This window comes from Vidua chalybeata, assembly GCF_026979565.1.
Source record: "Vidua chalybeata isolate OUT-0048 chromosome W unlocalized genomic scaffold, bVidCha1 merged haplotype SUPER_W_unloc_3, whole genome shotgun sequence".
In the NCBI taxonomy this organism is placed as follows: domain Eukaryota; kingdom Metazoa; phylum Chordata; class Aves; order Passeriformes; family Viduidae; genus Vidua; species Vidua chalybeata.
The window spans coordinates 251,356-265,023 of NW_026530338.1; the positions used below are offsets into that span (position 1 = coordinate 251,356).

The 13,668-nt window shown below is 37.8% G+C and overlaps 1 protein-coding gene across 1 annotated transcript in view; it reads right to left on the reverse strand.

Annotated features, from left to right (window-relative positions):
* LOC128782885 (zinc finger SWIM domain-containing protein 6-like) overlaps window positions 1–13,668 on the reverse strand; it is a 294,559-nt gene that overhangs the window by 73,905 nt on the left and 206,986 nt on the right. Inside the window, exons 8-12 of the mRNA XM_053933391.1 lie at window positions 11,739–11,885; window positions 9,298–9,558; window positions 5,963–6,098; window positions 1,488–1,645; window positions 800–963 (exon numbers count right to left, since the gene is read on the reverse strand). Of these exons, the coding sequence (XP_053789366.1) occupies window positions 800–963; window positions 1,488–1,645; window positions 5,963–6,098; window positions 9,298–9,558; window positions 11,739–11,885 (866 nt within the window). The remainder of the gene's footprint in view (window positions 1–799; window positions 964–1,487; window positions 1,646–5,962; window positions 6,099–9,297; window positions 9,559–11,738; window positions 11,886–13,668) is intronic.

Sequence of the window (13,668 nt, forward strand, 5' to 3'; positions counted from 1 at the left end):
ACGCACCACAGCCTTGGTCACGATGAAGAGACTAATTTATTTTTTCTGACTCCAATCTTTTATAGTTCTCAAAAGATGCCAGTGGATTGGAGGGTGAACGTGCCACCTCTCCAACGACACTGGACAAACTACCTGTACATCAAATTTCTCCGCCTCTATGAAAGAATGCAAAACAATAGGTTATTTACAGAAAGTTGTGTGAGAAAGTTCTCTACAAGAATGTAAAATCAGAAGGCTTTAGAAAACTCTTGATAACCAGGGCGACAAGAATGAAGGTGGTAAAACACTGGCATTGGTTGCCCAGAGAGGTGGTGGATGCCCCATCCCTAGAAACATTTAAGGTAAAGTTGTACAGGGCTCTGAGCAACCTGATCTAGTTGAAGATGTCCCTGCTCATTGCAAGGGGGTTGGACTAAATGACCTTTAAAGGTCCCTTGCAACCCAAACTATTTGATGATACTATTATTTCTGGCAAGCAGAATAATTTTGCTCTCTAGCCATTCCTACATATACTCCCAAACTCATTGCACTGGTCCTTTCTTACCCCTGAACAGAGGAATGCCCTTCAGCCAGCTGCTCCAAGCTCTCTCTTCCACTCTAATTGCACAAAGGGACTGCACAGATCCTTGCTCTGTATTTACCAGTTAACTGTGCTTAACATCAGAAAACAGAATAAAAAAATTCCAGACAAAGCCCAAGGAGGGTCTTTGAGAGGCTCCTCAGTGACTTAAAGAGCTGTACCCACCAGCACAGGGTAAAATTCATCTTCTACTGTAGTAAAAATGAATGAAGGAAATACCTGAAGGCCCAACTCCAGAGAAACTTTCAGAAGAGTGATATCTGGCAAGCTGTCCATGAGTGTTGCTATTTTAAATGCATCCTGGGCAAGTTTGAAGATGTGTGATGAGGAGTGGATATTTTTCTGAATGGATTTTAACACTGTTTCCAGCCTCTGAACATCACCTGCAAGGTGCAAACAGAATCACCAAAACTGAACAAGATTCCAAAACATACAGAAATGCATTATAATTGAGCTTGCCTTTGCTACGAAATAGTACAATGTTTCAGTTATGCACATTTTAATTTTATAAACCTTCCATAATGAAATTACATGAACAAAAGATACAAGACCACAAATTCCTCTTGTGTCTGATGGTGTTAGTGTAGTACATGGCCAAAAGTAATCTCAATTTGTGAATTTTAGAAGTGATTTGTCTACTCCTGGGTTTCACAGTCTATATTGTGTCAGAAGAACAAAAAGCTGTCTCATCAGCCTCAAATCAAGCCCATCTGGCTACTATCTAGCTAGTTTAACCACTTTTCTAGAAAATTAAGTAACAGGTTTAAGTCAGTTCAGTTTGTTTTTCCCATTTCAAGCTCCTGTCAGGCTGTGATTTGAATTCTTAAACACAAGTTTTATAATCTCTTTATTTAATGAAATATTAAAAGCATACACTTAGTTGAGTACGTAATTGACAGCAATGTACCTTTAGCTGCTGTCAACATGGTAGATGCCAGCTCACACTGCTGGGATTCGATGTGACTTAGGGTGAACCAGCGGGGATACCGGTTTGGAACAACTGATGCCATGTGGTGTGGATGTGATGTATCTCCCAAAGGAGCCATAGATTCCAATACTAGCAACCTGGAATAAGAAAGAAATACTCTTTCATCAAATCATTATTATATTAGGTTACTCATAAGCAAAACTAAAGCTTCAAGAACACTTGACCTTGTTTATTAAATGTGCAGTTTTGGGTATAAAGATATTGGAAAACCACTTCTTTTCTTGGGGAATCTTAAAAGTCCATTTGCCAAACTTGCCTACATCAGCAGGCATCTGTAAGAATTCACAGGACAATTAAGCCATTGTGCTGGTTTTGGCTGAGGCAGGGTGAATTTTCTTCATGGTGGCTAGAATGGGGCTATGTTTTGGATTTGTGGCCTTTGCTGCTTTTCGCACTGCCAAGCTGGCAAGGAGGCTGGGGGTGCATGGGAGGTTGGGAGGAGACACGGCCAGGACAGGTGACCCAAACTGAGCAAAGGGATATTTCAGATCATATGGCCTCATGCTCATTATATAAAGTGAGGGGAAGAAGGAGGAAATCTCTATATAGCTTTATATATGTAAAAATAAAATACATATAAATTCCCCAGCTGATTTTTTCCAAGCACAAAAGGGGGAGAAAAAATGCATTATTAAATTGTTTCAACAAACAGGAAAAATCCTGACTAACACAATGCAAAAATGATTATTAGGTTATGAGTAACAGCAAATAGACAAAGATCATGAAAGGAAAATTTCCTGTCACTTTGAATTTCATTGCCAGCTTCTATGTTCCTTTGCTGTGAAAAGAAATGCTGTTGTGAATTGGTGGCTTTCATGCAATTTTGGCAAGATTAGGGAACATTATAACAAGCACAAGCAGATTTAGCATTCTTCACTTTTTTTGCCCTTTGAAACATCAATTATTTAGTTAGGTTTTATCAAAGCTACTTTGTGATTAAACATCACCATTAAAGGCTGACTCACAAAGCCTGGGTTGAAATTCAGGCTTAACAGGGAATCAGCCAAACGAAGCCAAACATTTGAGTTCATACTCCAAGTGAACAGTCAACTAGGTCACTGCAAATCCACATTCTCCACGGCTGTACTCCATATGTTTCAGTGCTACAAGCAGAGAACTGTAGACAAAAGTGACCATCAAGGATAGCACACCCTGTCCTTGCAGCCCTGAGGTGCATGCATGAAAGGTCTTATGGTCTCAAATTCTATTGATTTCACACTGAGTGTTCCACACACTAAAAGAAAATTAAAAAAAAAAAAAATTGCAACAGATGATGTTGAATGCAGAGAGGCAAAATACTCCAGAATTGCCATCATGGGTCAATGACCTGTGTAGACTGACACTAAACACTTATGTCTGGAGAGCAACTAGCTGTCGTCTTGGGAAGTTAGCTTCTTTCATAAATGTTCAAGTGAAGAAAGAAATATGTTCCACTTCTAAAAGCATGAGCAGCCATGCAGATTTCTATGTGGAAACATTTTACCCATGCCATAAAGGAAGAGATGGTTAAATTTCCCTCTTCTGATCCATTCCACCTCACAAATATGAGACATACATTTGTATTGGGTTTGCACAGCCAGGTTTTGGTAGTGGAGGAGCTACAGGGGTGGTTTCTGTGAGAAGCTGCTAGAAGCTTCCACAGCATCTGGCAAAGCCAATCCCTGGTCGCTCCAAAGATGGACGTGCCACTGGTCAAGGCTGAGTCAACTAGAAAAGGTGGTAACATATTTAAGAAAGAAAACCAGAAATTGTTGCGCAGTTGTAATTTCAGCCAGAGAAGAGTGGGGTGAAAACATGTGAGAAGAACAACTCTGCAGACACAAAGGTCAGTGAAGAAGAAGGGGGAGGAGGTGGTCCAGGCACTGGAGCTGAGATTCCTCTGCAGCCCGTGGTGAAGAACACAGTGAAGCAGGCTGCTCCCCTGAAACCCATGGAGGTCCATGGGGTTGCAGAGATCCACCCGCAACCCATGCAGGAGCCCCATGCCAGAGCAGGTGGATGCCTGAGAGGAGGCTATGACCTCAAGGGAGACCAGTGGAGACAGGGTCCCACACTGGAGCAGCCTGTCCTTGGAGGACTGCACCCTGTGGAAGAGTGACCCATGCTGCAGCAGTTTAGCGGGGACCGTTGCCTGTGGAATGGACTCACTGCAGCAGTTTGCAGAGAACTGTTGCTCGTGAGATGGACTCACATCGGAGAAATTCAAGGAGAACTGTCTCCCATGGGAGGGACCTCACAGTGGAGCAGGGGAATGACTCCTGTCCCTGAGCAGCAGGAGAAGACACGGGTGATGAACTGACCATAACCCTCATTCCCTGTCTCCATGTGCTGCTGGGGTAGGAGGCAGAGGTGGAAGGAAGGAGGGTTGTGGGAAAGGTGTTTTTAAGGTTTTATTTTACTTCGCATTATCCTGCTCTGATTTTGTTAGTGTAATAAATTCAATGCATATCTCTACATTGAGCCTGTTTTGCCCATGATGGTATTTGATGAGCGATCTCTCCCGGTCCTTATCTCAACTCATGAACCCTTTGTTAAATTTTCTCTCCCCTGTCCAACTGTGGAAGGGAGTGAGAGAGTGGCCTTGGTGGGTGCCTGGTGTCCGGTCAGTGTCAACCCACTGCAACATTCAATCTTCCTGTTTTCTTTCTTCCTTCCCCCCATCAAAACAACATTTAGGTTTAGTTAGTTATTAATTTGGTTTTTATCAGGAGTGTTTTGTATATTGAAGTATCACTTTGGCGTGAATGGAAAAAGTAACCAACATTCTTTATAAGAATTTTTGAGAAGTTTCAAGGAACACAGACAGACATGGAATAGAAAGTGCATCTTCTGTCACCACAGTTCAAAGTTCAAGATAGAAGTCCACATTTCTTAAGAGTGCCAAATATATTACAAAATATTAAAAATGCATAAGTAAATAATATTAAAAAGCTGAATGCCCATCTGCCTTAAAAGTGATGCCAAGAGAGCTATGGCGAACAGCCCTGATTATGATGATGTCTCCTGTGATTTTACCAGCTAGAAACAAACACATAACTCTTTCTTATACTGGTCTGTTTGAGAAGTAACTTCTTTGGCCAAGATGGCAGCTTCATGCCAAAAGATGGCTGGAGCTCCCCATAATCAACTAGAGATTTTGATTTTTCAGTGCCTTGCTTGTTTTTCCAGTTGAGAAAGGAAATTTCCAGGAAATAAATTATCAGTTATGATTTGTTTCTGGGGAAAGCCCAAATACTTCTTCAAGAGGAATGACATGTTGCCATAACATTCACTGAAGCATTCAGTGCACTGTGCAAAACTACTCATAGATGTCTATTCTAGCCTTTTAATGTGGTCTCGGTCATTTAGTTTAAGGAGGAAAACTCCCCACAATCCCTGAGAAACACTTTAAGGTAGTGACTGAAATTGAATACAAGGATACAAGTGTACTTTATAAAATTGATATTTTTAAAATTCTAATTCTAAAAATTTGAATTCAAAAATTCTAACTGTAAGTAGCAAGTATGCAAAGTTGCTTCTCATATTTCTTACCTTCCTTCCCTAACACCCACTATTAGACACTCTTGGAGGCAAAAAAAAACCCAAACAGGCTAAGCAGACCTTTGCCCTGACTTGATGGTAGCTATGCTTTGTTCTTATGCATGCCTTCCCATTTAGTCCTTTGAACATGGGACTATTTTCTCCTCATTTGGCTTTCTAGAGTGTGCTGGTTTTGGCTGGGATAGAGTTAATTTTCTTCCCAGTGGCTGGTATTGGGACTTTGTTTTGGATTTGTGCTGAACACAGGGTTGATAATATAGAGATGTTTTCGTTATTGCTGAGAAGGGCTTACACAGCGCCAAGGCCTTTGCTGCTATTTGTACTGCCACTCTGGGGAGAGGCTGGGGATGCATGGGAAGTTAGGAGGAGACACAGCCAGGACAGGTGACCCAAACTGACCAAAGGGATATTTCAGACCATATGACATAATGATCAGTATATAAAGTGGGGGGAAGCAGCTAAGCAGCAGAGGATCCTAAGACTGCTAGTGGGATGCCTCTGCTTATTTCCTTGTCACTAGCATTATACATACACAACCACATCAGTAAAAGAACACACACATGTGCTAAAGCTGTTGTTCAATACAAAACCACAAGTCCCAGTAGTGGAATTCTAGAAGGATTTGTAACATAGAATGCTGTTTTATAGTTGTATATAAACACTAATTGTAAATTTATAAATTATACTGTAGTTAGTACAGACATCAATTGCTTTTACAGATGACAGAACCAAAGTAATTTCTCCTTTAACAGAACAATGCTTTTAGAATAAAAGGCTAGGTCTTGACTACTAAGCTTTTTCCTGTTTTTCAAACCACTACTTGTGTTCTTTCTAGATGACTTGTGAATACATACCGCATGGCTCTCAGTGCACTTTTGAATGCCAATTCAGCATCATGAGGTAGGAGACAGGTGAAAAGATACTTGGCAAATGTGTGCATTGGAACACTATCTTGATGGATGACTTCACCTAAACCACTATATGGTCCAGCTGTGGGAAAGAAAAAGAGAATATCAGTCTTTACAGACTGTTAAAACTCAACTTCTGGACCTTTAGAACCCATTCATTACACCTTGAGTTAGAGTTGGTATTCAGAGACAGCTTGCTGTACAAAAGGTAAAGTTCTATTGATATGTCTGTGAAATATATTACAAGTATATTAAATGTCATCTATTCTTTGAGACAACAAGACACATTGCAAATTGTATAGTACTAAGCACACTACCAATGCACGTACAAATGACAGAATAGTCCCAGGGCTCCATGGGGCTCATTCAGCAAATCTATGGTATGCAAAAGTGGAAGATGATAATCCTAGCTTTGCGCCTGTGTAGTTATATAGTGTACACGAATGCCTATGCACCCTCTGTTGGTTCATAATTGTGTTATCACAAATTCACAGGAAAAAAAAAAGTGGCTACAGTGGAAAACCAGGTATTTTTAATTGAATTTACATGACTAATCAGTCCAGCGGCACCTGATCCTTATTAATGTCTCACCTGACATTAGGCATTTAAATAGCCTTTTGGTCTAGACTTGGTCTCTAGAGAAGACTAGGTCAGATCTTGCATCAAAGCTGCTTTTGTTAGTCTATTATAGCCACACAATCTTAAAAATTATATTTGTTATGGGGAAACTATTCCCATTGTTGGGACAATAGATTTTGCTCACACTCAGTGCAGTACTTAATAACAACAGTGTTAAGAATGAAAACAGAAATGACAATTTTAAAAAATTGCATGAAACTGCTGAATTCTGAGTATTCATAGTGCATAGGAATTCCATTTTTGCATTTTTCCTGCAACCTTAAGACTGTTATTAATAGGAATATTGTGTCAAGCAATTTTTTACTTCAGTGGCTAGAGGTTCAGATGTTAAATATCACAAGATACAGAATAAGAATCTTAAGTATTATTGGACAATTATTGCACAAATAGCAGCCAGCAGTCCTAGAAGTTACCACTTCCTCCTCTACTAGAGATTCCAATCCACCACACTTGGATAGATGAATGACTGTGTGACATACTTCTTCATTGCAGTCACATGTATCAGTTTCCGGCTGTGGTTCAAACTAACATGACTGACCCTTCACTGAAGCAGATGAGGAGTACTCACAAAATTTATTCAATCATTTCTGCTGCATGGGATGACTAACTCCATGAGAGAGAAATGTTAACAACTTAAACCAGCACAGCTGTTTCATCAATATTTTTGACTGGTGCATAAGCACAAAATGCAAAGGTAAAAATCACTAGGCATGAAAAAAAATCGGAGCTCCATAGGTGGGCATTTCTGAAGGCTGGAGCTAATCACAATGGAAACATCAATGAAGATTAGGTAGGTGACAGTGTGTCTCAATCATTTTAAATTGAAAGCCGTTCAAAACTAGCTGGCATTGCTTGTATGAAAGAAGCCATTTCATGTCTGTTTGACAGTTGGTGGTCCATTCAGAAACTCAGTTAGAAGACAAAGAATAAATGACAAAGCATTAATATGAAAATATATTCTGCCATTAACTTAGCGGTCAAGCAAAAAAATAGATCAGTTCTTGCAACACAGTCTTATGTTCTGCTTTCCCATGCATTCAAATGCACACAGCATGCATTAATCTGCATTAACCTGCATTAACAGCATAGAAATTAGCCTAATACTGGATTAAACTTTCTTTATTATATCTACAGAACATCAACTATAAAACCACAATGGATATTATTAGAATTGTAAATCACTGCACATTTTTTCCTCCATGTTATCCGGCAGTTTCTGCCTAACCTGGAGTAAACGGAAGTTATTGCAGAAAAGCCAGGTTTCTCAACACATAGTAATGCAAGGCCACTGTTGCATGCTGCTCACCACAGTAATTTTGTAGGTAGCTATTTTAGCAGGTTTCCTGCTATGATCACTTGTTTACTACTCTAAGAAAAAAAGTATATCACTGATCACAGTTGTAAACTAGAAGTATCAGAGAATACTTGAGATAAATCCCGCCTTTTCCTCATACAGCATCCTGACCAATAAACAGATACAGCAAATTGATTTTATAATCCATAGGATCCCTCTATGGTGGTGAATAGCTGGATCCAGCAAGAAGCTGTTCTTGTCCAAAGGCCATAAAGCAGCAACTCTCCTTATGGTGCAGCTTCTCTACAGTTTCAAATGGTACCACCAGTAGGTACCAAAGTCTTTAAGGATCTGGGCAATAATAGTGACTCAAAGCTGAGAACCCTAAACAACATAGTGCATCTCCTCCATTAAAGAAATAGTTTTAAAAGACAAATGTCTTACAGAAAGAAAGCAAAACCTGACTGCTATGTAACAATCTTCACAGCTTACCTAGAGCAGCATCAAACTCCCCACCATCCTTTGAGAAAGCACTGAAAACTTGGACCACATCTTTAGATACTTAGTTCCTTTAAAGTTTTTCCCTCCAGTTAAAAACCCCCAAAAACTAGAATAGCAATCTTAGAACCCACAAGATTACTCTTTGAAAATAAGGCTTAAGTGTTATATGTCAAGCCTTTTTAAAAGCTAAGGCAAAAGCATGCACTTTTTGGTATAGATTTTATTACAATACACAATTGCAATTCCCAAACACAAGTTATTTGTCTTAATTAAAATTTAGTCACAAGACCAGGCCATAAGCCCTAATATTTGTCCATATATTTCAATTTTCAGGTATGATACAAACTTCAGAGGCAATTCATATTCCTAATTGCTACAAAGGAAATGTTATATTTCTGTCCCAGCAAATTTAAGTGAATTTTCTGAGCTCTTCACTGGGGAATAGAGGTAAAAATCTTCATACATTTACAAAGCTGCCAGTCCTTTTTCAGGATACAAATGACATTTTGAAATTTACTACCCAAGAACTGTTGATGATAACTGATGTCTATATTATTAAACTGTGAGCCTGGCTTGTATAATTAAGGATACTGAACAAATCTAAAGAAGAAAATTCAATAAAAATGAAAAATAAAGGCTTAAAGCTTAGTACATGTCTTATCCCCACAGTCATGTGATATCTGAAGTATGTTTGATTTTCATAAGAGATTGGAAATAAAATTTTTCTGGAGTTCTACATCAAAAAACATCTTAAGTATATAAGGCAGTTTCCACTGGAATACTAATTCTGTGGGCTTGTGTAAGTGAAAACAATTTTAAAAAGCAGTTAGCATCTATGTTGAGCTACCTTCTAATAGGAAGACTGCTTGTTTTCGAAAAATCTTCACCAGAGTATCATCCAATTCAATTTCCTGTAGCTTAGAAATGAGCTGTTCCTCATTTCGACAAACCTTCTCTTGTGCATACAAGCCATCCGGCATTATTCGTTGCTGTCCCAGCCCTATCAATGCTACTTCCACAGCCAGCGTTAAATAAGATTCCCCTTCTTCTAAAAACTTGTGTGCAGGCAGTTGCTGGTACTCCAGAGATTTGCATTGCCCCATGTTCTCTGTAAAGAGCGACACAAAGAACAACACATCAGGAAATCATTAAAATCCATAAACTGCCTATAACGCCACATTTTCAAATTCTTCCTGTCAGTATCCATTTTTAAAAAATATTTAAATTATGATGGCAATCTCAATATTCAATCATCCAATATAAACTACCTGATCCAATTTCACATCACAGAAATACACAAAACAATTAGGTTTTAAAAAATCCACTCTAGTAAAAATAAAAGTTTTCATTTTAAACTGCATGATTTAGAGAAAGGCAGTTTCTCCAGCTTTGTGTTAATAAAGCAAACATTGGATGATCTATTTCAATTTTTTCCCCAACCCATTTCTGTATCCCCTTAAAGCTTTGGTGTTGTATAAGTGGAAAGGGAAGGTGCTTATACACCTGCATAGATTTCAGTTGAAGCTATTAGGATTATACAAATACAGTAGGCCTGGGAACTCCACAATTTTAAAGCATTCTGTTTGCTAAAGCTCTCTTCATGGTTTTTTATTTGTTAGTTGCATTTATGATAAACACACATAATGTTTCTGACTTTTATTATTACTAGAAATGCTACTTTTAGTAAATATTACTTGTAAATTCCACACAGACCAAGCCATAAATTGCTTTAAAGAGTACTACTGATTGATTTGGCACTTCACAAATACTCCATATGACAAAATGCTATATCAACCTCTAGCAGTTTACAGTCTAGTTTGGGAACAAAAAGTTGCAATGTACAGATGTAAGGAGATGGACAGCTGCAGCAAATGAGATGGCAAAATTCATTTAGTAGATTGCATATATGAGTGTAGGGGGAATTTACATTTCAACACACACTACTTTTATTTCATGGGGTTGTTTTGGGTTCTTTTATCTAATTGCAAAGAATCTGATTTTTTTAATTAAAGTTCTTCCAGAATTGGTGGATATGACATTAGAAGTTTATTGAAGAAAATCTAATTGAATAAAATTTGTTTTGATGAAAAGCCCCATGGAGATTTGGGATGTACATATAAAGGATCTATAGATAGAGGAATGACTCAAGTTTCTGAACACACAGAAGGTGATGAGAAACTACCACAGAGGTGGAAAGAGGTTGAGAATAAGGAATAAATCAGTTAAGCTCCTGAGAAGCAAATACTGAAGTTAGAATGGGCATATACATCCTGTCTGAAATCATGTATCTATACTACAATGCTATTTTCCAATTCATAACCTTTATAAACCGTGTACTTTACAGACCATGTATGTTACAAATTTTAAGTGTTTTGTCATCACTTTGAAGTATTATGTACACTTGTAGCTAAGAAGTCAAATAATTTCCTGGACCACATAGGAGGATCAGAGGTGGTGATCCTTCCCCTCTTCTCAGCACTGGTGAGCCCACACTTGGAGTGCCATGTTCAGTATTGGGCTCCCCATGGACCTACTGGAGCAGATCCAGTGAGGGGCCACAAAGATGATTAACGGACTGGAGCATCTCCCATATGAGATACTGAGACAGCTGGGATTGTTTAGTCTGGAAAAGAAAAGGCTTGTATCTTAGCAAAATATACAAATATCTAATGGGAGAATGTAAAGAAAATAGAGACAGACTCTTTTCAGTGGTATCCTGTGACAGGGCAAGAGGCAATGGGCACAAACTGAAATACAGGAAATTCCATCTGGGTATAAAAAACCCACTTTTTTTACTGTGAGGAGGGTCAAACACTAAGAGGTTGCCCAGAAAGGTTGTATGGTGTTCATTCTTGGGACTATTCAAAACTCAACTGGACACAATCCTAAGCAACTTGCTCTAGGTGACCCTGCTCTGATTAGAGTAGGTGGACTAGATGATCTCCAGAGAAGCCTTCCAACCTCAACAATTCTGTGATTTCCTGTAATTTCTCCAAAAGAGGATAGAGTAATGTATGTAAAGAGGGTTGCTGCTATAAACTCATTCAGTTTTATTTCAAGTGTAAAATACTGAATTGCCTTCAAGAATGAGTAACTGGTAATTTTTGAAGGCTTCATATAAGTTTTATTTTAAACATTTTCTCTACCTTGTGTTTTCTTAGGGAATGTAAATGTCAGTTCTTATACTATAAAGACACTGGCTTTGATGTTAATTCGGAAAGGTAAGGCTGAAAAATGTCTCTGGTTACTGAAGACTTAGAGAAGATTACTCCCTTTGCATGGCCTTACCTGTGAAGTCTGAGAATCCATGGAAGCTCTCATCATCTACCCTGCAGGCTTCAATCAGGCTACTGAAGAGGGTGCCAATTGGATCCAAAGGATGTCCCACCCAACCTTCAAGATTTGTTATTGAGGTTACTCCTATTTGAAGAAGTTCTGTGACAGAAAAGATGGAGGGAGGAGGGAGGGAAAGACTGTGTATTATCCCCTCAAAACATATACAGAAATAAAAATGATTAAAATGCTCTTCTGCTTAGAAGGAAAAAATAATATCTCTCAGTGTGAATTCATTGCCCTTTGTAAATATGTTAAAAGAGGGAAAAAGAAAATGGACAAAGGCCAAACATTTTGAGCACTAGCAAAGTACATTATGGGTCAAAATTTTCAATTGCACTATCTTTTGAAATCTCTAACTTGATACCAGTAACTTCTGAAATGTCTGCTGAAAAATTAGAGCAAAACCTTTTTTTGGTAAAATATTCACCACTGTTTCCTCACTCAAAAGTTGCAGTGCCATTTTCATATTTTAAGTGAAGCTGATGGCACTGAAATAAAATATTCCAAAATGTTCAGTTTTAATAAATAAAATATGAACTTATTGCATCTGAATAATTGTTGAAGTAATAAACTCACAATGATAGGTCCTAATAAAAAAAGAAAGAAAAAAAAAAGGATAATGTGTTTGAATGAGGCATAAAATTTTAAAAATTGTTCTTTAAGTGCATTTTTTGTCATTCTAAAGTTTCAGTCAACCAATACCTTCATGGATACTTTGTTTTGTAGCCCTCATCCATCAATCAGTTACAACATTAAAAAATTGTTTAGCACAATGAATTGAAGGAAGTGTTGCTGTGGTAAAAGATGCTAGAGATGACTCAAATCCCTTTTTTAACTAAGAATCTTATGGCAGTAGTTCCCCTTCAACTCCCCAGCTTTTTCTCCTAGACACATACACAACTGAACTATGAGAGATCAGGTGCATTATGGGTGACCATTTAAAAATTGTATACAAGCCATTACAGATGCTCTGTTTCTCTGCTTATTGCACACTAACTTGTATCTGCCTCTGTGCTCCCTCGTTCACAAAGTGCCATCTTTCTGAGTAATCATAAGTATTATCACAAAGCTTTAAAAGCTTGCTTCTTGCCTTTAAATGTGTGGAGCTACAAAATGAAACAGCCACACTGTTGAACTCAGTGTTCAGGACAGTGTCTTTTTTAAAAAGAATCAACTGATATGTAATATGAACAACAAAGTAGTAAATAATTGTCTTATTAACAAATAGCATGTGCTAAAAATTACATTAAGAAGAACATAATATTACCAAAAAGGATTAATATCAATTACCTTACTGACTCACTTATAATTCCATTTCATCTATTATGTCTAGTTATGAGCTTCACTTGTGTCATGCCAAACAAAGGCTTCAATAATCCATTCATATAGAGATTTAACTTAAATCATGCAACTGGTTTCATGAATGTCAAATCAGTCATATGAATGAAAGCTAAGTAGAAGCATGTGATGGTTGCTGAACTCAAACTGTAGCTGCAGAATTATTCTGCTTATAAAGAAGACAAGCATATTTTGCACTATTAAAACAAAATTGTTTAAATTTCAAACATAAGAGTGAAAAAACCGAAACAAAACAGTGAGTAACAACATAGAAATTACAAAGTTCATGTTAAGGAAAGATATATTACATGATAAAAAGACTAAAAAATTCTCCTAAGTAATAATGCAAAGTGCTTTTAAGTTTTGTTGAAATCTAGGATCCACAATAGTGCTCAAAATTTCTTCCTTGGGTATTGTGAAATGATGGCACATAGGAACTGCCAAATCATAATTTTTTTTCAGTCAAGTATCTACCTTGTCTTCAATTTCTAAATGAATATTTCTGGGAAAACACCTGCACATACAGTTAAAAAAATTACATGTG